The sequence below is a fragment of the Engraulis encrasicolus genome, chromosome 24 (assembly GCF_034702125.1).
Source record: "Engraulis encrasicolus isolate BLACKSEA-1 chromosome 24, IST_EnEncr_1.0, whole genome shotgun sequence".
In the NCBI taxonomy this organism is placed as follows: domain Eukaryota; kingdom Metazoa; phylum Chordata; class Actinopteri; order Clupeiformes; family Engraulidae; genus Engraulis; species Engraulis encrasicolus.
Genome location: NC_085880.1, coordinates 39,973,143 through 39,998,498, shown reverse-complemented (window position 1 = coordinate 39,998,498; position 25,356 = coordinate 39,973,143). Strand labels below are relative to the sequence as shown.

The following is a 25,356-nucleotide window of genomic DNA, read 5'->3' as shown; positions in this document are numbered from 1 at the left end:
CCATACCCAGTCCAAAAATATCATGGGGGCTATCATAATTCAACAGACAATGTCTTCAGATGTCATTTTTGCAGCCCAAATAATTCAAATATGCCGTAATTTTGAATTTCTAGTTGAGGTAGCTTGTAATGTAGTTCGCTACATTTCCCACATGGTTGTAGTTTGCCATTTCTATTGGAGGTAGAACTAGCTTGTCTACGTGGTGGAGCTAAATGTTAGCTCACTAGGTTAGCAAATTACGAGTAGTTCTAGCAGTCTTTGGAGCTTGCCCAAAACTACACAAACATGCAGATAGCCAACAAACACAAGCGAATCTACACACATCACATTACACATGGTATAACTAAATCACGCTGCCAGCCCACTATGAATTCAGGAAAGGTGTGTCTGTTTGAAAGGGGGTGTTAGCTTGGTGACATGATATAAAGGGTGCTTCGAAGTGAAGGCTAGTTACAACTAGAGCTTGACTGAAGACAAGTAGAAAACATGGCAACAGCATTGACACCAGTGCTTCGGCGAGCACATCAGGAAAAAACAGCTGTCCTACCTTACGCTGTCCTGTTACTTGAAGATAGAGCCCAAATATCCATTTAGATTCGGCAAATATCCATTTTGATAGATACAGCTAGATATAGTGTGATTGAATAGTGGATGCTAAAATGTGAGGAAAATGTCAACATTGTGACCTATGGCTGCTAAAAAAACCCCTGAATGATCTAAGAATGAAATGAAGTGGGATATTCCAGAAGTCATTGAGTTATAGAGATATTAAACATTCCAGATTTTTTTATTCATAAACCACGAGCCCGCCTGGCTCTGTTCAAGCCAGCATAGAACTGATACCTGATTGGTTGACAGCAGCATGACATCACTACAACGAGGCTAGATCTACTAACAAGGTGGATAGCGGCTTCGGTTGGAAAGTTGTTATTTGTACAGTTCCATATACATATATCATCGTGTCAGAACCGTGCGGTCTGTGCTGGTTACAAAGTTGCAGAATGACAGGAGCGGAGCTCTTCTCTACTATTTCTTATTCTAAATCATATTATTATTATAATACATATTTTATTTATGTCAGTCCAGTCCAGAGAGATTCGGGGCTGATCCCCGGAGATCCGGGGCTGTAGCCCCGAATGCCCAGGTCTCTCGACGCGCCTGATGAGGGCGCACGCGCGGAGGTATGAGGGTGGAGTGCCCCTATTTCCCTGTTCAGAAAAAGCCCTGATGTTGGTGCAAAGGTAGAGAATTCTTACACTTGGTTACGTTTAGTCCCATCAATGTAATGAGAGCACTAATTACGTGAAAGAAGATATTTGATCATTGACTTATAGACTCCACTGGGCAGTTAGCTTTTATTTGTATTGAAGGGGACAAATATCTGTGCGACGTTTGGAGGAATGTATTACTTTGGTCAGGCTATTTTGTGCGATATGCTCCTTTTTTTATGATTACGGTGGCTGCAAGTTATTGCCTTGGTCTATGTTACATGAGGTTACGCTTTGGGTGTTGCCAGAGAGGGATGCGGCGAGTGTGTTTACGCTCAAGAGAACTACAGTGTTTTCTTAAAAACTCCTGGCTTCGCAAAGGCCAGCGCTGGACTAAAGAGAAGAGACTTTAAAAGAAAAGAAAAGGGGGGAACGACTAAAAGAAAGAAGGCAGGGAAAAAAAAAATGTGAAATCCAATTAAGATCCCAGATGCTTGTGCTGCTGCCAAACCGCTGGAGCTCTGCCAAATGGTAATGGATTTTCCGGCCCTACCTGAGCGAAGAGATGAGAAAGAGGGAGAGAGACAGAGGTAGAGGGAAACAGAGGTAGAGGGAGAGAGACATAGCTAGCGACAGAGGTAGAGAGCGAGAGAGAGACGTAGAGGGGGAGGGGGGGGAGAGAGAGAGATGCCCACCCCAGTCTCAGGACCAGTGTTTTCTCTCCCCTTGACATTGTTAAGAGATGCTCGGAGGAGTCTGTACACACACACACACACACACACACACACAAGCGAGCCATATACACCCTTTTCATCTCATACATAATCATGTACACATACACACACGTCTTTCAAAAGCACACCTTGAGACACACACACACACACACACACACATACACACACACACACATACACACACACACACACACACACGTGCACACAAAACACAAGCTGGTATACACACACACACACACACAAACAAGCTGGTACACACACACAGACACATACAAGCTGGTACACACACACACTTACAAGCTGGTACACACACACACACACACACACAAATACACAACCGTTGCCTCCATCCGTGAGCCCTGGTGTGTCCCCTGACCTGACAGGCAGCAGTAATGAGAGGTGATTTTTTTTTTTTTAACCTTTATTTAACCAGGAAAAATAAACCCGTTGAGATTAAGAACCTCTTTTACAAGGGTGTCCTGGCCAAGTGGCGGCTCAAGTTACAAAATTAAAATTACACAGTTGCATTAAAATACAAATCAAGTAAAATAACACGTCAATTGAAGTCAAGTGATTCCCCTGCCTGTTTGGCCTGGCCATTTGGCTGGGCAGCCCTGCACACCACCTGCATCAGACATGTACAAGGGGAGCAAGATGGGCAATATACCATGTGAAGTAGATCTTACTATGAACAACTGGACTCTCGTGCACGCACGCACGTACGCACACATTGCACACACCCGCACACACCGCATACATAGACACACCACACACCGCACACATAGTACTTCATGTACACAAGGGGAGGAGGGGAATCCATCTCTGCCTCAGTGAAAAGCAGTATTTGTCTCCATTGTGAGGATTGATGTGTTTTGTTTTGTTTTGTTTTTTTCCTTTCTATTAAATCATAGTTTGATGGAGTCATCCAGTATGTTGCTCACATATTCCCAGAATCCCGTGGGCAAGGGCCATGAAAAGCTACTTTGTATGTATGGTACATGTTTTACACACCAGTCACAGACACTCAGACACACTCATGCATGTAGAGAGTTAGACCCAGGCACGCACACCCAGGCAGCCAGCCAGCCAGCCGGATCCTGCGACGGAGGCTGTGACGTCAGCATTATGGTGTGTGTGTGTGTGTGTGTGTGTGTGTGTGTGTGTGTGTGTGTGTGTGTGTGTGTGTGTGTGTGTGTGTGTGTGTGTGTGTGTGTGTGTGTGTGTGTGTGTGTGTGTCCGTGTGTGTGTGTGTGTGTAAACCAAATACAGCGTTGGTTTGAAGACAGGGAAACGGCAGGTCCTCAAGTCACTCACACACACACACAGAAATACAGTTTATCGCTCTCTCTTTTTGCCTCTGAAACACATGAACGCATGTTCTTAGTCTTGCGCAGCTTGTTTTGCCTTCAGCTCCATCACTGAGCCTTTGTCATGATCATCCTGAAAGTGTTTGGAGGGAGAAGAGATGAAAAGCCGGCAAAGGTTTTGGTTTTCTTTTTTTATGGCATACTTTGGTAGATGGACATTATTAGTTTGGTGGAGAAATTTTGGTTAATTTCGATAACGAACGAGAAATAGTTACGCGGCCCCTTGGCAGTCGGTGTCTGTCAACCATAGACAAGCCAAAATCCGCATCACATGGCCTCCTAGTGGAGCAACTGTTTGCAGACAGGGAGGCAGCTCCAAGTAACACATATGGAATGCATTTGTATGAGGATGGGAGGAGATCGCTGTTTCTCTCTCTCACATAGAGAGAGAGAGAGAGCGAGAAAGAGAGAGATGGAGAGAGAGAATTCCCCGTGCCTATTTATGGAAGACGATGAGGATGCGAGAAAAAAGCGGGGGGATGATGGGGGCTTTAAATTATGCCCAAGGAGATTGTCAGGTGAAATTAGCAATAACGGATCGCGTGTTGAAATATGAATTGAGGGTTGTGTGTGAGGGAGAGAAATAGAGAAAGAGAGAGATGGAGATATGTGTGTGTGTGTGTATATATATATAGAGAGAGAGAGAGAGAGAGAGAGAGAGACTCAGTGGTCCATTGGAGTGTGAATGGCTCATTTGTTGCGGAGGCTTCAGCTGACTTAATCAGTGTATTGTCACACTTTAAAGACACCAGCACTGGATGTCTTTACACACACACGCATACACACACACACACACACACACATGCACACACACTCTCTCTGAAAACCATTTTCAGCTTTTAGTTCTCAGTAACGCATTTGGCTCATTTGCACGATTCATTTCATCGAGGCACGGCTTGCTCTGAAGCCACCCCTAAGGATTGCCTTTTTACCTTACTCACTAAAAGCAGTTGTGCGTGTGTGTGTGTGTGTGTTATGTGTGTGTTTGTGTGCGCGCGCCTGTGCGTGCGCCGAAGAAAGAAGGGGAGAAGAGCAACGAATTTGTCTACTCTTCTGTCTTACTATCCACTTCTCTCATGGTGTCTCTTTCTCCTTGGCATTCACACACACACACACACACACACACACACACCTCTACACATCCAGAAAGTTTTGTATGCTGTGTGTGTTGTTGTTGAGTCATTATGCTCAGTACAGCGGTGTGTGTTGTGCATTATTTATGAGCAGTTGGAGCTTCCCTGCCAGTCGAGCTCTGGACTACAGCAGCCACTCTCTCACCGATATCTCTCTCACCCTTTTCCTCACGAGACAGAGAGAGACAGAGAGAGACAGAGAGAGACAGAGAGAGAGACTCCGGCTCCTGCATCCTCTCCTAATTCCGATCCTCATGAAACGACCTTCAATACAATGGATCATTCTGTTCTCGATCACAGACAGCAGCACCTGCCAAGAAAAGTAGAGATTGACGTTAATAAAATCCAAGTTTGTAGTGGTTGGCCTGTATGTCAATGGAATCCCAGACTGTTGAAGACCACTTTATGTGTGTCCGGTTCGTAGCAATGGGTATCGTAGTCGCTGAGACACACTCATGCATGTGAAGACTCACGCACACACACACGAGCATCCAGCCAGATCTAGTGGCCTGGCGCTCTGACGTCAGTGTTTGGGGGGGGAAGTGGAGCGATGGTGCAAGAACGGAGAAAACTGACGATTTGAGAGAGAGAGACAGAGAGACAGACACAGAGAGAGACAGACACAGAGACAGACAGACAGACACAGAGACAGACAGACAGACACAGAGACAGAGAGAGAGACACACAGAGAGAGAGACACAGAGAGAGAGAGAGAGAGACAGAAAGAGAGAGAGAGAGACGGACTGATGAAGACAGACAGAAAGAGTGATGCAGACAGAGAAAGGGATGAGACGCCGACAGTGAGGTCGGGAAAGCGAGCCAGCTAGACATGTTTCAGTGTTAATTCAACACTTATAGGGAGTCAAATCTAACATGCTCGCTGCCATGCTGTCTAACATGCTGGCTGCCATGCTCTCTGTGTGGAATTAGCTCTGCATTGCATTGATTGCTGTGTAACACTGACCCTCAGCCACAGCTGTCTGCGTCACTGCCCACCGTTCACGCTGCCCCCCAGACTAGAGTTTAGCCCTGGACCTACTCCACTCCGGGCTGCCGAGAGAGAGAGAGAGAGAGAGAGAGAGAGAGAGAGAGAGAGAGAGAGAGAGAGAGAGAGAGAGAGAGAGAGAGAGAGAGAGAGAGAGAGAGAGAGAGAGAGGGCAGGATGGATGGATGGATGGATGGATGGATAGATGGATGGATGGAGAGGCAGGGATGGAGAGAGAGGCAAACAGATGGAGATAAGGGGAGAGAGAGAGGGAGAGAGAGAGAGAGAAGGGGTTTAGAAGGGACCAGCCAGCCAGAGATGGAGGGTTGGTGGTGGTGGTGGCACTCAGCAGTCTGCTCCCAGCATCATGAGTCTGGGCAGATCCTCCTCCACTGTTGGCTGGAAGAGGGCAGAGCAGAGCGGGGAGGCTGGGAGCGGCGTGCCTGCGTGTGTGTGTTAGTGCGCGTGTGTTCGTGAGGGTGTGCGTGTGTGTGTGTGCGGAACAGTCCCGGGCGTTTCCATGGCAACACTGGCAAGGCAATCAATCACACACCCCCCACACACACACACACACACACACACACACACACACACACACACACACACACACACACACACACACACACACACAAACAGATACAAACACGGCTTCTTCTACCCTCTCTTCTCTCTCCTCTCCCTCCTCTCTCCTCTCTTCTCTTCTCCGCCGTTGTCCCCGTTTCAGTGTTTTCAGTGGTAGGATAAAGGGAGGGAGGCGGACTACCAAGGCATCACACACACACACACACACACACACACACACACACACACACACACACACACACACACACACACACACACACACACACACACACACACAGGCATGTCAGATACATGTCACTCTGGTGAACCCCCCAGTGTGTCAACCACTGAACATGACCATGGATTACTGGAGGTGTGTTTGTGTGCGTGTGCGTGTGCGTGTGAGTGTGAGTGTGAGTGTGAGTGTTTGTGTTTGTGTGGTGTCCTCCATCCACTCCTTGGGCAGAGTGTAATGGTTCCGTTTAAAAACGGGGGCATCACCATCACCACCTTGAGAAGTCCAGTCCCTCCAGCTCCTCCCACGCCCACCACACAGAGACAGCCATGAGAGATGTTTTATTCACACTCACACATGTGTGTAGACACTCTACCGCAGACAAGTATGCACACACTGACTGACATGTACACAGACATGCTCTTAAAACATGTATATGGCCATACACTTACATATGCATACACATACACCACCACAGATGCCTGCATGCATACATACATACATGCATGCATAAGCGCACATACGTGCAGCACTTCAACCCCATAGATGGCCCATATAATGGAGCTGTGTGCTATACTGTATGGGCACTTGACACAGAGCAAAGCACGCGCGGCATACACGCATACCAGCTATACGGCTCTGCTTTACAATTCAGCTCGTGTCCATGCGAGCTCGCACTTTGGCAGTGATTGAGTGCTTCTGGCCTATGTGTGTGTGTGCGCGCGCATGTACACACACTCATCTCTCTCACACACACATGCACGCACACATTGGCATACACACACACACACACACACACACGGGGTAATATATGCAGGGCAATGGCGACTGGGTCAGTGTATAGATGAGCTGGTGATGCAGGCAGCTTTGGAGGCTGGCTGGCTGGCTGGCTGGCTGGGTAGGTGGATTGCTGAGGCACCTCCATCTGTTAAACCAGTGGTTTTCAACAAACACCTTCTTAGCCTCATCAAAAGCCTTCTAATGCGCCTTTCGCCTCATCATAAGCCTAATAAGTATTTAAAAAATGAAATGGACTAGTGCCCCCCAATAGCAACTAAGCACCACCCCCTCTCAGCTGTGTCCTTCTCAACGCCCCCTCCTCAACAACCCCTGATTTACGATGTTAAATCCACACTCAGATACTCACCTGCAGTAGGCCTACATGACCCTGGCCCCGCCCTGCTAATGACGCAACACCAAAGTTCCTTCCTGTATAAGTTAGGACACCACTGACCGATCTCCTCGCACCTAAACTATCTCTGGCAACACCTTTGGCTCTTTGACATTACTCAGGCAAAGAGCTTGTTCAGGTACATTCTGAGCTCCCCCGGGCTGGGGAACTCCACCCACTTAGTCGGTAACCAATCAACTTTGAGCATCGCCAACGGTCCTGGGTAGAGGCGTGTTCAAGGCAGTGACGTGGTTTAAGCAGAGGCTTTCTATTGAGACTAACAAAATGTTTGGTTTAGACTTCGGCACAGCCCTTTCTGACCAGAAAGACCAGTTGCAAAGCGAGGAAGGTGGGTTAACCATGCCGTTTGGAAACGTCATTCGTTATCTTCTTGGTCAAAACCGAATCTTGGTACTAGATGTGAAAGTCAATGAAAATCAGGCAAGGCTACTCTCCTCTTCTCCTGCCTCCTCCAGCCTGCCACCTCCTCCTCCTCACCTTTCCTCCGGTATTCCATCCCTGCATATTCTTCGTTTGCATCCGTTTTATTCTCCACTATCCTGCGACTCTCCCCGTCTTCAAACCAAGCACCACTCAGTACTGTTAAATCACTTCGATGTTATATTTTTTTACGTCGTTAATATTTCTAAAATAATAATCTTACAGTAGTCGTCGGCAAACATCATCTCGTGTCCTGTTTGGCATTTACTGAATGAAAAAAATTGCTTAATTACATGGTGAGTTTAACAAGTGATGTGCAAGTTGTTTTTCACATCACAAAAGGTTAATGAGTATGTTCAACAGCCAATCAGATTGCACCCCTCTCTCCTCTGCCCCTAAACGAGTCTCTTGATTGGCCGTGTTTCTTCCACAGCTCAGTTTCTAAGCCACAGCGTTTGCTTTTGATTAACGGAACCAGGGAGCACTGTTCAAATGTTCGGAGTTATTATCATTTTAATTATTATTTTTTTCTCCCCTGTTAATTAATTTGTTGATTACAAACTCCCTGTAAATAGAACGAGAGGAGGGCAGTCAGTATCAAGCGAGTTCTGTTGAGTTGGAGCAAACAGTCTGTGGGGATTTAGTGTCTACACTGCTGCTGCAGCAGCCTGTATCACAGCCTTGGCAACACACCATGGATTTGTGTGTGTGTGTGTGTGTGTATCTGTGTCTGTACTCTTGTGCATGTGTGTGTGGGTGTTTGTTGGTGCACTAGTGTGTGTGCGCGCCTGTGTGTTTGCGCTAGTGTTTGTGTGTGTGCGTGCGCCTGTGTGTTTGCGCTAGTATTTGTGTGTGGGTGTTTGTGTGTCTGTGTACTAGTGTGTGTGCACGCGTGTGTGTGATTTTTGTGTTGATTTTATTTCCAACCCCTCCACACACACACACACACACACACACACACACACACACACACACACACACACACACACACACACACACACACACACACACACACACACACACACACACACACACACACACACACATACACACACACACACACACACACACACACACACACACACACACACACACCCTTCCTCCTCCTCCTCATCAAAGCCCTGCAGCCCACATTACCTAAAAGGTCACTTAGTTTGTAAGCACATGAACACTCATACATGCAATCAGTGTACGCATGAGAGGGGGGGGGTGCAGGGGGGCAGGCTGAGGGAGAGATGGAGAGAAAGAGAGAGGTGGGGGGGTGGGGGTGAGAATGAGTGTGCGAGTGTCGTGTGTGTTAATCTATGAACCTGAAGAACATAACCATCCATTAGGGCGTTTTTAGTGCTGCTGATCCGTGTGCGTGTGTGTGCGTGCAATACTCACGCGTGTGTGTTGCCGAAAGGTCATCTGTAGAGACGTGACCTTATCTGATCACACTACATGTGAACGTGGCACGCGCGGTGACTGATGTCGACATGCACTCCCGTGTGTGTGCGCATGTGTGTGTGTGTGTGTGTTTGTGTTTGTGTGCCGTACTGTGATTGATGCGCTTGCCAGCGACAAAAAGTAACACACACACACACACACACACACACACACACACACACACGTACACACACACACGTACACACACACACACACACACACACACACACACACACACACACACACACACACACACACACACACACACACACACGTACACAAATTCCCCTTGAGATGTGACTCCTGAATAGGGCTCCATTAATAACGCTCCCCTACCTTTGTAGCCAATGGAATTCACCCCTTCCCTTCCCTTCCCTTCCCCTCCCTTCCCCTCCCTTCCCTTCCCTTCCCTTCCCTTCCCCTCCCTTCCCTTCCCTTCCCTTCCCTTCCCTTCCCTTCCCCTCCCTTCCCTTCCCTTCCCTTCCCTTCCCTTCCTAATACAGGTGCAAATGGGGGTACAAATGACCTTCTCCACTCGGCACTCGGCCGGCCGGCGTCTAGTCTATTGTCTCCTGTTTGTTTGTCTGTTATCTGTTGTATGTGTGTGAATGAGGAGAGAATGCTGCCACCTCTTTGTTGTCCTGGGGTGCATCTCTGGAAAGCGTAGTTGTTAGCACCTAGCAACTTCGGTAGTTGCCAATGGGAAAATGCATTGAAAACTACTAAGTAGCTAATGTTGTAAGCAACTTTGGTTTCGAGAAATGCACCCCTGTGCTGGGCCCCCACTACACTGCTAATGAGTGGGGAGAATGAATGAAGGCCGGGAGCTCTGCCCCTGTTCTGGATGAAGATGGAGATGGATCTGGGAGCAGCTTAAACCATGCCCGTCTCCCTCCCACCCCTCCTCCTCCTCCTCCTCTCCTTCTATCTCTGTCTCCCCTCTCTCACTCTTTCACTTTCGCTTTCGCTTTCTTTCTCTCTCTCTCTCCTTCTCTGTCTCTCTCTCTGTCTCTGTCTCTGTCTTTGTTTCTCTCTCTTTCTCTTTCGCTTTCTCTCTCTGTCTGTCTCTCTCTCTTTCCCCTCCTCCTCTTCTGTCTCTTTCTCTCTCTCTCTCTCTCTCTCTCTCTCTCTCTCTCTCTCTTTCGCTTTTTCTCTCTGTATCTCCTTCTCTCCCCCCCCCCCCCCCCCGTTCCTCTTAAATGGCGGCGTGACCTTGAGATGTACACTTGGCAATCAGCATCAGCTCGCTCATTAAGGGAGCGCTCCAGCAACACACCGTGTGTGTGCGTGTGCGCTTGCGTGTGTGTGCGCGCGCTTGCATGTGTGTCTGCGCGCGTGCGAGAGAGAAAGCGAAAGTAAGAGAATGCAATAGACCACACATGGTGGTCTTCAACCTCCCCCACCAATACAATACAAGACAAACCATTTCGCTCCATCTTGATTGATCTGGCCAAATAACCAGCCATCAGCCAGCCGTAATGGCAAGCAGATCCCCAAACAAGGTTTGGGAGCCCAAGCGTGGCAGAGCACTTAAGACACACACGCACACACACACACTGGTGTTGCCACGCATGACTACACACACACACACACACACACACACACACACACACACACACTGGTGTTACCACGCATGACTACACACACACACACACACACACACACACACACACACACACACACACACACACACACCCTCATGCCCCTCCTCATCATCCAGGGCTTAAGAAACACTTTCCAGGAGGGCAGGTGAGGGGCAGAAAGCTGATAGTCCAGAGTGGTGTGGTGTGGAGTGGAGTGGTGTGGAGTGGAGTGGTGTGGAGTGGAGTGGAGTGGTGTGGAGTGGTGTGGAGTGGTGTGGTGTGGTGTGGAGTGGTGTGGTGTGGTGTGGTGTGGTGTGGTGTGGAGTGGAGTGGAGTGGTGTGGTGTGGTGTGGTGTGGTGTGGTGTGGTGTGGAGTGGTGTGGAGTGGTGTAGAGTTGAGTGGTGTAGAGTGGAGTGGTGTAGAGTGGAGTGGTGTGGTGTAGAGTGGAGTGGAGTGGTGTGGAGTGGTGTGGAGTGGTGTGGAGTGGAGTGGAGTGGTGTGGAGTGGAGTGGAGTGGTGTGGAGTGGTGTGGTGTGGAGTGGTGTGGTGTGGTGTGGAGTGATGTGGAGTGGTGTAGTGTGGTGTGGAGTGGAGTGGAGTGGAGTGGAGTGGTGTGGAGTGGAGTGGAGTAGTGTGGTATGGTGTGGAGTGGTGGGATAACCCAGTGATTGATTTACGGAGCGGAGAGAGGCGAGGGACAGTGTTGGCAGATGGAAAATGCTGAATTATCGGTTTTGTGGGCATTTTGGAAAGAAATTATCGTACGAGACCCAAATAGTTTTTTTCAAGGCATCTAAATGAACTGAATGACACCTTTGAAATTACCATGTTTTTTTGACGGTACAGAGGACAAAATGGACAAAATTATGGTACAAATAGGATATTTATTGCACATCTGGCAACGCTGGTGAGGGAGCCATCATCAGGGAGACGGCAGCAGCAGCCTCATCCCCACATCCAGGGGCTGGGATGCAAATTATCGATTAATTCATTAATCATTAGTTGATAGCCTTATCAATCGACTTACGATTAATTGATAAGCAGCGTTTTTCCCCTGAAATCTCAATGTTTCTCGAAAATAAAACTACTAAATCTAAAAAAAATAATTCAAAATTGAGATAAAATACCACATTTAAATTAATTATTTTTCAATTATTTAATCCAAAGGTGATTTAAATATTCCCACTATTCACACCTCTCTTCACACACACTCTTCACATGCCCATTTCACCTGGGTCTCTTGTCAGTTGAATTGTCGATTAATTGCGATTAATGTTTTTTAATGCATTGATCGATTAAAGTCGATTAATCGATTAATCATTTGCATCCCCACATCCAGGCACGTAGCAGCAGATTTTGGGGCCTATGTGCAATCACCTCCAATGGACCCCCCAGCCATATATCTTCATAAGTCGGGCTGTGTGTGGGCCCCCTATATACGTACATGGGGGCCCTGGTGATTCAGTCACACTTTACGGCCCCCCTGAACAGCACCCCTGCACACACGCACGCACACACACACACACACAGACACACACACACACACACACACACACACACACACACACACACACACACACACACACACACAGACACACACACATCCCCATCCGCTCTGCCTTTGACTAGGAAACACACAGGTGCCAACAAGCTCAAGGAGACGAAAGCAAGAACACACACACACACACACACACACAGACACACACACACACACACACACACACACAGACACACACACACACAGACACACACACACACAGACACACACACACACACACACACACAGACACACACACACACACACACACACACACACACACAGTTTGCACTAGGCTTTGCCATTAGTGGCAGGCGGCAGTTTAAAAGTGAAAAGCGTGTGGAAGAGCTCGGGGGCAGGAGATGGAGAGAGGCCATAAATTCAGGACCTGCGGCTATTACTGGCCTCAGGCAGCCTGCCCTTTCCTGCAGTATAATTACACCATGGGGGCACCGGTCTGTGTGTGTGTGTGTGTGGATGGGGTGTATGTTTGTACACGGGTGGGTAGGTGGTTGTGTGTGTGTGTGCGTATGTGCACCTGCTCAGGATTCGGCTTCTGTGGCTATTCCGTTGAGATGCGTAAGGTGTGCGTGTGTGTCTGTGCGTGTGTGTGTCTGTGCGTGTGCGTGCGTGCGTGCTCAGGATTCGACTTCTGTGGCTACTCAGTTGAGATGCATAAGGGGGGGGGTGCCTTGCCTGCTGATGCCTGTCAGTTGTTTACAGAACAGTATATTTTGTATTTGCTTATACCAAGTACCAATGTTCGGTACGTCAGTTAATATTTTATATTAATGCACCTTTATCTATCTGTCCGTCTGTCTCTGCCGGGCAGCTTGTTGGTTTCTCTCTGCTTTTTAGGTGCCTTATCATTTGATCTATAATGGAATGTAAGAATTGTTAATATACCCTTACACAAAGCATGTTATACCCTACTGCACAAACATGTGTTTATACCCTACTACACAAACATGTGTTTTATAGCTGTTATTATTTATTTGGAGGCGCGTTGTTATGATGCCCACTGGGTCACGCGCTGTTTGAGCTGTACTCCCTGTAATGGGACTGTGTAGGGGGAGGAGGAAGAGGATGATGAGGAAGAGGAGGAGAAGGAGGAGATTGCCTGTAGAGGAAGGAGGAAGAGGAGAAGGATTTGGAGATTGCCTGTGAGGTTCTAGTTGAGTCTTCTTTTACGACTCTCCCTCCCTCACATCATCTTCAGGCCAGGGCACCCCACGGCCTGCTGTGTCACGCCCAACCACACACACACACACACACACACACACACACACACACACACACACACACACACACACAGAGCGCAGTGGCATGGCCCACGGACCATCTCCTCTCCTGCCCCCACAGTGGTGTGGGGGTTGGGGGGTGAATCAGCCCTCGTTGTGATTTTAGGGAGATCTTTAAATGTTAGTCATTTCTCATTAGACAAAATTAAATCTCTATTTCCTTGCCTCTGATGAGACCCAGTCAGACGAAGGTGTGTGTGTGTGTGTGTGTGTGTGTGTGTGTGTGTGTGTGTGTGTGTGTGTGTGTGTGTGTGTGTGTGTGTGTGTGTGTGTGTGTGTGTGTGGGTGTGTGTGTGTGTGTACGTGTGTGTGTGTAAGTGAGTGAGTGTGTACGTGTGTGTGTAAGTGAGTGTGTGTGTGTGTGTGTGTGTGTAAGTGTGTGTGTGTGTAAGTGTGTGTGTACGTGTGTGTGTAAGTGTGTGTGTACGTGTGTGTGTGTGTACGTGTGTGTGTAAGTGTGTGTGTGTGTGTGTGTGTGTGTGTACGTGTGTGTGTGTGTGTGGGTGTGTGTGGGTGTGTGTGGGTGTGCGTGCGTGCTGTGTTTATTCCCCTGAAGTTCTCCACTTCAGCTGAAAGTCTCTGACTTCAGATGGAATGAATGGGGGGAATGGCCGCAAGATTGCAAACTGCTCACGGTGTTGCTTGCTACAAAAGAAACACACACAACATGCACACGAGGAGGTTTGCATAGTGATAGCCCTCTGGAGATGAGTCATCTGTCATGAACTGAGATGCCCTCACCCACACACACACACACACACACACACACACACACACACACACACACACACACACACACACACACCCTGAAGTTGAGAGAAGGCTGCATGGAGCACGCTGTGCAAGTTGTGCAAGCTCAGCGAGAAAGTCTTAAATAGACAGAATATGAGAGTGTATGTGTGCATGTGGGGTGGTATTAGATTGACGGAGGAAAGGAGAGAGGGAGAGAGAGAGAGAGATATGGAATTGTGGGGTTGCAAGAGAGAGTGATTGGACGAGGGCAGAGGAGAGGAGAAAAAAGGCGTGTGTGGAGTAGGCAAGGCATTTACGTGTGTGTGTGTGTGTGTGTGCGTGCGTGCGTGTGCGTGCGTGCGTGTGCGTGCGTGTGTGTGTGTGTGTGTGTGTGTGTGTGTGTGTGTGTGTGTGTGTGTGTGTGTGTGTGTGTGTGTGTGTGTGTGTGTGTGTGTGTGTGTGTGTGTGTGCGTGCCTGTCTGCCCTCTTCCTACACTTGAAAGAGCTGCAGTCCTGTGGAGTGCTGGCTGCTCTCATCTCTCAGCTGAGAAGAGCAGAGTAGAGTAGTGCACACAGCACTCAGCCCACCTGCTGCCCAGGCCAAGATTGCAGCAGGCAGCTTCATGTTGCATAGCAATCAAACCAGGGGGGGGGGGGGGGGTTGAGAGGGGAGCAGAGAGATGGAGGGGGGAGAGAGAGATGGGATAGGCGGTTTTGTTGCTTGATGTAGCATCCTTCCTGAAAGCTGCGTGTTGACACACATAAAACACACATGCATGTGTACGGCAAACGCATACATTACATTCACTCATTGACGCACACATACACATTTTCTCTGTCCCATTCCCCACGCAGTTTTTGACTTCATTTCCACTACACTAGTATGTTTCGCACTGTTTGTCATTCACCTTCCAACCTCAGCGTTACTCTCGTCTCAAAGCATACCGCAGTGAAACACAGGTCAGATGTAGAGTTGTAATGCCTCTCGCAGCCAACAGGGGTTCTCACTGCAGGATGGAGGAAAGTTCAATGTTAACCCTTTGAGGAGTAAGGACTTTTTCCCAGTTCTTCTAGAATTTTACTGGAACACTCTACAGCTCCCATAGAAGTCTGTGTTAAAAATCTCGCAAAGTCTTGCATAATGAGAACTCAACATTTTGGCAAAATTCTAATCACATACAGCTCCAGGCCACTTTATTAGAATAGCATGAAAAAGTTGATGTATTTCCATAATTCCATCAATAATGTTAAAGTGTCATGGATTGTAGATGCATGGCCCAGTTGTTTAACTATTCCAATCATTCAAGTTTTTCTTTTTACATAATTTGGCCTTCCAGCTCAAAAAAAACCATGAATTGGGAAATTCGCATTATTAGAATATTGTAATAAAATCACAATTTTCTTCATCAAAATTCGTTTCACATCAGTGCACATCAAATCAGTTGAAATTTGGTACTTTCTACATAACATGCAATGTTCAATACTTGGTTAGGACTCTCTCTGTCTTAATAACGGCCATGATGCGTTTAACATTGAAGTCAATGGCAGAAACAGTGCATGGGAGTAATGGAAGGCCAGATATCCTTGATGCTTTGCCGTCAGCTGTTCTTGTTTGTTGACCTGGTGTCCCACACTTCACTCTTCAATATACCCTGTAGATTTCCATGCCACGTTTTGTCGCTAACTCACCGGTTTAATTCTAAATCACCAGAAATGACACCCCATTGAAAATGAATGGGGTTTTATTTCTGGTGAGTTAGAATTAAACTGGTGATGGATAGCATGGGTATCTACGGGTATATTGAAGAGTGAAGTGTATACCCTGTAGATTTCCATGCCACGTTTTGTCGCTAACTCACCGGTTTAATTCTAAATCACCAGAAATGACACCCCATTGAAAATGAATGGGGTTTTATTTCTGGTGAGTTAGCACCAAAACGTAGCATGGGTATCTACGGGTATATTGAAGAGTGAAGTGTATACCCTGTAGATTTCCATGCCACGTTTTGTCGCTAACTCACCGGTTTAATTCTAACTCACCAGAAATAAAACCCCATTCATTTTCAATGGGGTGTCATTTCTGGTGATTTAGAATTAAACCGGTGAGTTAGCGACAAAACGTGGCATGGAAATCTACAGGGTATATTGAAGAGTGAAGTGTGGGACACCAGGTCAGCTATACAAAAACAGCTGACGGCAAAGCATCAAGGATATCTGGCCTTCCATTACTCCCATGCACTGTTTCTGCCATTGACTTCAATGTTAAACGCATCATGGCCGTTATTATTAATAATATTAAGACAGAGAGAGTCCTAACCAAGTATTGAGCATTGCATGTTGTGTAGAAAGTACCAAAGTTCAACTGATTGATGTGCACTGATGTGAAACAAATTTTGATGAAGAAAATTGTGATTTTATTACAATATTCTAATGAAGCGAATTCACCAATTCATGTTTTTTTTGAGCTGGAAGACCAAAATGTGTAAAAATAAACAATTTAATGATTGGAATAGTTAAAAAACTGGGCCATGAATCTATAATCCATGACAGTTTAACATTATTGATGGAATTATGGAAATAAATGAACTTTTTCATGCTATTCTAATAAAGTGGCCTGGAGCTGTATTTGTGATGGTACTCCTCAAAGGGTTTTGAGTCCCATGGCCTTTGTTCACACCACAAAAAGTGGACATATTTACCTGAATGACCTTTACGTGATTTAAAATGCATCCTACTACTGTATATTCATAGTTTTCTTGCCATTGATGACGAGTCTGTATGAATGTGATTTGAATCCTTTGGTTTTAATCTGGGTATAATTTACACTCATAGAAATTCATAGATTGAATTTTCGTCAACTACCCACAGGGCCTCTAATTTCAGCTTGTGCGTGTATGTGTGTGTGTGTGAGTGCGCGCACCCGTCTTTGTGTGTGTGTGTCTGTGTCTGTGTCTGTGCCTGTGTCAGTGTGTGTGCGCGCGCGTGCGTGTGCGTCGGCGTTCATGCATGTGTGTGATTTCGGGGTGTGACTCCACCACAGATGGTGTGGCCAGTTGTCTTGGTGTCTCCTCCACGCTTGCAGGAGCGCGCCGCAAAGGCCAGGGGGATTATGGGAGACGGCGGCGGGCGGCGGGCATGTGCTGCGTACCCGCCGGGGGAGGTTTTAATCAGGCCTGGCATATGCACGGTCTTCCACCGCACAGACCCACGCCATCAACACATCTGCCAGGGAGGGGAAATCACAAGTCTCGTCTCCTCACTAGGGGATGAAAAGGGTTTTGTGCGTTTACGTGCATATGTGAATGCACCGGTGTGTGTGTGTAGGCATGTGTGTGTGTGTGCACGTGTGCATGTTTACGCAGCTGTGTGTGTGTGAGAACGCACCTGTATGGGTGTGCATACATATGTGCCTTCAGTGCCTGTAGTAGTGTTTGTAGTGTCCTAACAGATGTGTTGTCCTGTGTGTGTGTGTGTGTGTGTGTGTGTGTGTGTGTGTGTGTGTGTGTGTGTGTGTGTGTGTGTGTGTGTGTGTGTGTGTGCGCGCGCGTGTTTTTTGGTGCAGGTGATCCATAAGCACTTCTACCTGAAGAGGGCCGAGATCATGGGCCAGTGTGAGGAGTGGATCACGGACATCCAGCAGTACAGCAGCGACAAGAGGGTGGGCCGCACCATGTCACACCACGCAGCAGCACTCAAGGTAAACACACACACACACACACACGGTCAAGAGGGTGGGCCGCACCATGTCACACCACGCAGCAGCACTCAAGGTAAACACACACACACACACACACACACACACACACACACACACACACACACACACACACACGCGGTCAAGAGGGTGGGCCGCACCATGTCACACCACGCGGCAGCACTCAAGGTAAACACACACACACACACACACACACACACACACACACACACACACACACACACACACACACACACACACACACACACGGTCAAGAGGGTGGGCCGCACCATGTCACACCACGCAGCAGCACTCAAGGTAAACACACACACACACACACACACACACACACACACACACACACGGTCAAGAGGGTGGGCCGCACCATGTCACACCACGCAGCAGCACTCAAGGTAAACACACACACACACACACACACACACACACACACACACACACACACACACGCACACACACAGTCAAGAGGGTGGCACAAACCCTGTCCCACCGCACTGCAGCAAAGTGCAGTAGATTAAACAATGTTTTTACAAAATACACATACTCTCATCACACACACACACACTCACTCTTTATGAACCATTTCTTAGACAGGAGGACACACTTTCACCCCAGCAACTTGCACCAAATTCACAAACCTGATATCGATCAAGAACATTGCAAACATTCATCGGTATAGGAGTAGTGCGATATCATATCGGTCACCCACTCGCAGACTCTCCAGACAGACTAATGTGTGCGGTCATCCTGATTTTGCACCCACTTGTGTATTCTAGATGAAATGCATACGTATGTATGTACTCCTCCCATCTCTGCATCCACATTTATAGATACCAGTAATGCAGACACTCGCTCCCCCTCTCTCTCTCTCTCTCGCTCCCTCTCTCTCGCTCCCTCTCTCTCTCTCGCTCTCTCTCTCTCGCTCTCTCTCCCTCTCTGTCTGAGTAAGTGAGAGTGGTAGATAATCCTCCCGCTGCCCTGCATGTGTCTGTGATAAGGACGTGCAGTCCCAGCAGCATTTGGAGGCTTTTTTTCCCCTCTCTCCTCCACAGCTACAGAGCTCGCTATAAAACACCCACCAGTGTCTTACTGCTGCTTACTGTAGCACACACACACACTTTCACACACACACACACGCGTTCACACACACACGTTCACACACGTCCATGCTCTCTCTCTCTCTCTCTCTCTCTCTCTCTCTCTCTCTCTCTCTCTCTCTCTCTCTCTCTCTCTCTCTCTCTCTCTCTCTCTCATCCTTGTATCTCATATCCGCACACACACAGTAAGTGTTAATGAAGTCTGAATTGGCCCTCTCAGGATATCCTACCACCACCACCACCACCACCACACACACACACACACACACACACACACACACACACTTGCACTGAACAGCGAGGCAGATAAAAAAAAGAAGCTCAGCATGTAGGTTTGCCCCCAGCTGTAAATACTGACAATTAATATGGCTGTAAATAAAGGCAGTGGACACCCTGATAAAAACTCAGGAGAGAGAAAGGAGAGCAGAGCAAAGCAGCTCGCTCTCTCTCTCTAGTGCTGCATGTGGCCACGGGCCTTTCACATGCTGACCCCAGGGGCGGAGGTAGAAGGGGGGCAAGCAGGGCATTTGCCCGTGGGCCTACGGCTCTCCCGTATTTGTGATGGGGGGGGTATATTATGACCTGGGTGGGCCCTTTTTAGTGTCTTTCCCTGGGGGCTTGTGTGCAAGTGAGCCGCCTCGGACTCCTGGCAGGCTCGAACGCGTTTCTAGCTAGCATACGTACAGGATTATTGGACGAGATGGGGTTAGTGTTGAAGTGCTGCATGGCACAGGCGGAGGAGGCATACAGACAGACAGACATACATACACAGGACCATGGCTCTACATTAAAACCAGCCAAATGCTGGTTTAGTTTAGTTTAGTTTATTTAGTTTAGTTCAACAGGGACCATGCACAATACACATTGATTACAGAAGTAAAAAGATGGCTTGTGCCAGATTATAGCTATATAGCTACTTTCCATCTGCAGTGGTGAAAATTCAGTTTGGCTGGTAAAAAAAGAAAACTTACTACTAGCCACTTTGCGTTGTTTTCCCGGATAGACTTCACTGTTGGCTCTGGCTGCGAGCAAGCTGAGCGTGGGTAAATGGGGATAAACACCAGGGGGCGTATTACAGAAATTTCCTATCTTGAAAATCTTATCTTATCTGTCTAGTTACCGCGGCAACGGCACTTTAGGACCGAATTTAGGAAAAGCGTATTACAGAACAGCGTCTCCTAAGTTGTTTTGCGCATCCTATCTCAAGTTAAGAAAAGGGTATTACAGAAGCATCCTAATTTCGAACAATCTTAAATAATTGGTCCTAACTTTAGGACAGCCACCCCAGGTGTCCTAAATTCCGGTTATCCATTGGTGAGTACCGTTATCCAAAATGTAGCTGGTGTTTATCACCATTTACCCACGCTCAGCTTGCTGTTTCAGCCAGAGCCAACAGTGAAGTCTATCCGGGAAAACAACGCAATTGTGAACGGATGAAATGTTAATTAAATTAGGCTATATTGACTGACCCAAACGATGTGTGAAGAGCAGAGTTGATGATAAATATACCCAACTTCGATGTGAAGTCCGATCAACTTCCTTAATTGACAGCCGACCATGGGTCAAGTCATTTATTTATATAGGCCTACATGTGCTGGTCATACAAAGACATTTCATGAAATTACGTCTCAACTGTTTTGCGTGCATTCGCTTGGAAAAACAAAGCATTGGGATGAAAATATGGAAAATGGGAAGCACTTTATTGGGACTGAAACCACAAAGCATTTGGTCAACTTGAGGTTGCAGGCAGCGAGAGTGACCTAATTTCGTCCTCTCACAGATGTTGCTGTATTATAAATCCGTTCGGTGGAACGTCACTAATAAGTGCGTTATTTAAAAGTAATGAGCTTAAAAAGTTTAGCGAAATATTTACGTCCTCTTCCTCTCTGGTATAGTATCACGCAGACCGTGAGCGAGATGCAGCAGCAGTCAAATCTGTGTATTCTAGCTTGCGTCGCACTACTGTTGCTAGGTAGCGGTGCATTTGTTGTCAGGTAACAGACATAAAAAGTAGATCGTAGATGTTTAGATCGCTACTTTAGGATTCCTAACTGAAGATAAGATAGGATTTCCAAAGATAAGATAAGAATCCTAAATGAAGTTAGGATTTGTTTCTGTAATACCAAACTGGAAAAAATCTTATCTCAAGTCAAAAGTTAAGATAGGACGACTGAAGATAGGAAGTTTTCTGTAATACGCCCCCAGCTACATTTTGGCTAACAAATCAATGGATAACTGGAATTAGGACAGCTGGGTGGATGTCCTAAAGTTAGGACCAATTATTTGGGATTTTTCGAAGTTAGGATGCTTCTGTAATACCCCTTTCTTAACTTAAGATAGGATGCGCAAAACAACTTAGGAGACGCTGTTCTGTAATACGCTTTTCCTAAATTCGGTCCTAAAGTGCCGTTGCCGCGGTAACTAGACAGATAAGATAAGATTTTCAAGATAGGAAGTTTCTGTAATACGCCCCCTGGATTGGAACGGTTGGAAAGGTAGTCCTATGGCAATCTGCCTATGGGGATTCAAGGTCGAGTCAGGTCTTGGATATTTTCCAACCCCACCACATATCTCTGTCCTATTCATGTCCTGACCCACTTCTCTATCCTGTCAGAAAAGCCCAAAAAAAGCACAAAAATAAATAGATTCGAATTAGAAAAATTAATATAACTGATTATTTTTAATAGTGTTGGAATTTCTATGATTCAATTGAGGGCCGACTAAACACGTCTTCCTGTTGAAGACTGTATCATACAGCAGTGGTCCATGTTTTCACCAAGGTCACAAAGGCCCAAAAAAATACACCAAAAAAATGAATAGATGAAATTTTAAAAATTGTGGGAATTGCTATGATTCAATGCAGGACTAAACACGTCTCCCTGTTGAAGACGATCATGAAGCTGTAGTCCATGTTTTCACCAAGGTCATAAACCATTTTCCCTCACAATATATGCTTAGCGTGCCACATCCATCTTTGAAATAGCTTTTCTAGCCTACGTCATTCGTATCTATAGCGAACACCTATAGTTTCTTTGATCTCTTGATGACGTCTATGCCCTGTGTTTTCCTTACTGTCCAGCCTTAAATAGCATCCTTAGCCAATAGTTTCCTCTACGTCATTTGAACCTGCAGTATAGACGTCTCTGACCCTGCAGTGCGTGGTACTAGAGCTACCTGCCTTAAAATAGCGTCCCCTAATAATCTAATCGGTCGTGTTTCGCTGAAGCATGAAATGAGCCAAACTGCTGCTTGTTATGTCAGCAGGCCGCCTGCCCGCCAGTCGTATTCCCAGAGAGCACAGGCCAGTAGAAAGTAAAGGCATTGGCACAGCATGTCGTCCGCATAAAACCCATCTACTTATAGGATGAGAAATGCACATTTTGTAACCTCCCTTGAACCCTCGCCAATGGTTGAGGCTTGAGCAGATGTCAAGGTTAGTGCACACATGTCGACGCTAACGTGTAGTTTGCGTCATTCCTCGTTTCCCGCAATTGTGCTGCCTATTCCATTGTTGATGTGGTGTATTCAGATGGGAGACGGGCATGGTTTTTTTGTGTGGCCCTAGTAATTTAATCCTGAATCTAACACGCGCAGGCAGTCCAAATAAAAAGTGTTTGTGCACGGATAATTGGTTTTCACAATTCGTTGTGTGTTTTTATGTAAATGGTTTCGGGCCCCCCAGTGACATGGTTTTCTGCAAGTTGTCATCACTCGTTGTGTCACACTGCGCCTCACTCCGCTGACTTCCTGGGTGAAACTGTTAATAGGCTATTACCGCCAGTGCACACAGCCCTCCCCTCCAACTGCTCTCTGTGGACCTCTGCTGTACCAGTGCTGTTCACTTGGCCCTGCTGCTGCTGCTGCCGCCACTGCTGCTGCTGTTGCTGCTGCTGCTGTTATGAAGTTGGCTTTTCACCACGTTTTCTGACCAATTGTTTCTTTTTTTTCTCTTTGTTTTTTCTTATCCCCCCCCCCCCCCCCCCCACCATCACCACCTGTCTTTCTCTCTGTCTTTATCTCCACCCATGTCCCTCTCTCTCTCTCTCTCTTTCTCTCTTTCTCTCTCGCTCTCCCTCCCTCCATCTCTCTCCCTCCACCTCCCTCTCTCTCTCTCTCTCTCTCTCTCTCTCTCTCTCTCTCTCTCTCTCTCTCTCGTCTCTCCTTCGCTCTCTCTCTCGCTCTCGTCTCTCCTTCGCTCTCTCTCTCGTATCTCCCTTCTCTCTCCCTTCCCTCTCCCTCCACATCTCTCTCTCCCTTCTCTCTCCCTTCCCTCTCCCTCCACATCTCTCTCTCCCCTCTCCCTCTCTCTCTCCCTCCACCTCCCTCTCTCTCTCTCTCTCTCCCTCTCTCTCTCCCTCCACCTCCCTCTCTCTCTCTCTCTCTCTCTCGTCTCTCCCTCGCGCTCTCTCTCGTCTCTCCCTCGGATCTCCCTTCTCTCTCCCTCCATATCTCTCTCTCCTCTCTCCTCTCTCCTCTCTCTCTCCTCTCCGCTCTGCAGAGGCATACGGCCCAGTTGCGTGAGGAGCTGCTGAAGCTGCCCTGTCCAGAGGGCCTGGAGCCCGACGGGGAGGACTTCTCGGACAAGAGCTCCGCCCTCCTGGTCAAGGAGCTGCCCAATCAGGACGCGGAGAAGCCGGGCGGCAGCCAGGACGCTCACTGCAGCGAGGGACAGCTATGAGGCCCCCCCCACCCCCACCAAACAAACAAAACAAATTGCCTCTTCCGTTGCCCCCCCGAGCCCCTCTCCTCTCCTCGCCACCCCTAGGCCCACCCCCCTCTTCCTCATCCTTACCCTCCTCATAACTATTACCATTGATATTAAAAAAGACTGGTCATGGCTGTAAAGGCCTGGATTTTGTCAATATTTGTATGTAAGAATCTAATTATGTAATAGCTGGGAAAAAAAGAAGAAAAAATGAAAAACACAACACAAAACAAAGGACGAGCTGCAAGGCAAAGCAAGCTGAGACCAGCGGACGGAAAAAAAGAAAACACCCAAACTGCTTCTAAACTCCCCTCCTCTCCCTTCCAAGGAGAAGACCGGACTGTTGCTTCATAACGCCCATGAAAGAAAAGAGAGAAAAAAACACAAGACGCCCCAAACAACAAGCTTTTATTTACGTGTAAAAGAGTGTAAAACTTTTATGTTCTTCTTTTTTTGTTTGTTTGTTTTTCTGATTTTTTTCTTGCTCTTTTTTCAATTGTGAAATAACCACTGCTGACTGGTATGTTATTAAAGTTGTTGTATACATAATGACAGAGGAAATCAGAGTATATGAGGGAACTACCTTTAGATGAGAATGTTTACTGAATGTTTATTTCCATTTGTTTTATCGTTTTTTCTTTCCCTTTTTTTGTTTTGTTTTGTTTTCCTGACTGTTAGCAAGGGTGGTTACCAAGGAATATATTGGTCATTTGCTATACTATTTAAAAAAAAAAGACAGAGAGAGAGAGTGTGAACGATGGATATAAAAAAAAAACACACACACACACACATCCTAAACACCCGCCCTGCTCCCCCCTCGCTAAAATTTGAGGAAACTTCTGATTTCCCCCATCGATACATCGCATATTTGGTTTCTACAGACAAACCTGTAAACTTCAATAAAGGCTGAAATGGATATTCTTAACCGCTATGCTCACTTGTCGCCCTCTCACTTGCTGTGCTGGACAGACTGCCCTGCCCTGCAGGCCCCTCATGCTTTAACCCCCCCCCCCTTTTTAATGGCTCACTAACACCAATGCAAGTTTAATAAATGCAATCTATTCTACTTTGCACACAGATATTGTGATGACTCTGAAGATTTGTGTGCGTGCGTGCGTGCGTGCGTGCATGTGTTGGTTAACCTGCTTCCTGTATATGTACGGTACCTCGGTAGTGTGCGTGTGTGTGTGAGCGTACGTGCGTGCGTGCCTGGATGTGTGGGATGTAATCCTACTCTGTGTATGTGGTTTCTGTCTACATAAATGGGTCTCTTCCATGTGCTGTGTTATTTTATGATGGACGTAACGTTTACTCCTGTCCTTACCTTCCAAGAGTTAAGGTGAGTTATTTTCAACAAGCCAAACCACCACTGCCCTGCTTTCCTGAAGGTCAAGATGTTTTTGTACATTAAGTACATCAAGACCT

General features: G+C 47.1%; 1 protein-coding gene across 5 annotated transcripts in view; it reads left to right on the top strand.

Moving 5' to 3' along the window:
- Positions 1–24,856, top strand: part of birc6 (baculoviral IAP repeat containing 6) — a 267,517-nt gene extending 242,661 nt beyond the window's left edge. For all 5 annotated transcript variants that reach the window (XM_063191494.1, XM_063191492.1, XM_063191495.1 and 2 more), the window contains exons 77-78: positions 17,980–18,114; positions 23,725–24,856. In XM_063191494.1, the coding sequence (XP_063047564.1) occupies positions 17,980–18,114; positions 23,725–23,904 (315 nt within the window). In that variant the 3' untranslated portion in view covers positions 23,905–24,856. The remainder of the gene's footprint in view (positions 1–17,979; positions 18,115–23,724) is intronic.
- The last annotated feature ends 500 nt before the right edge of the window (positions 24,857–25,356 follow it).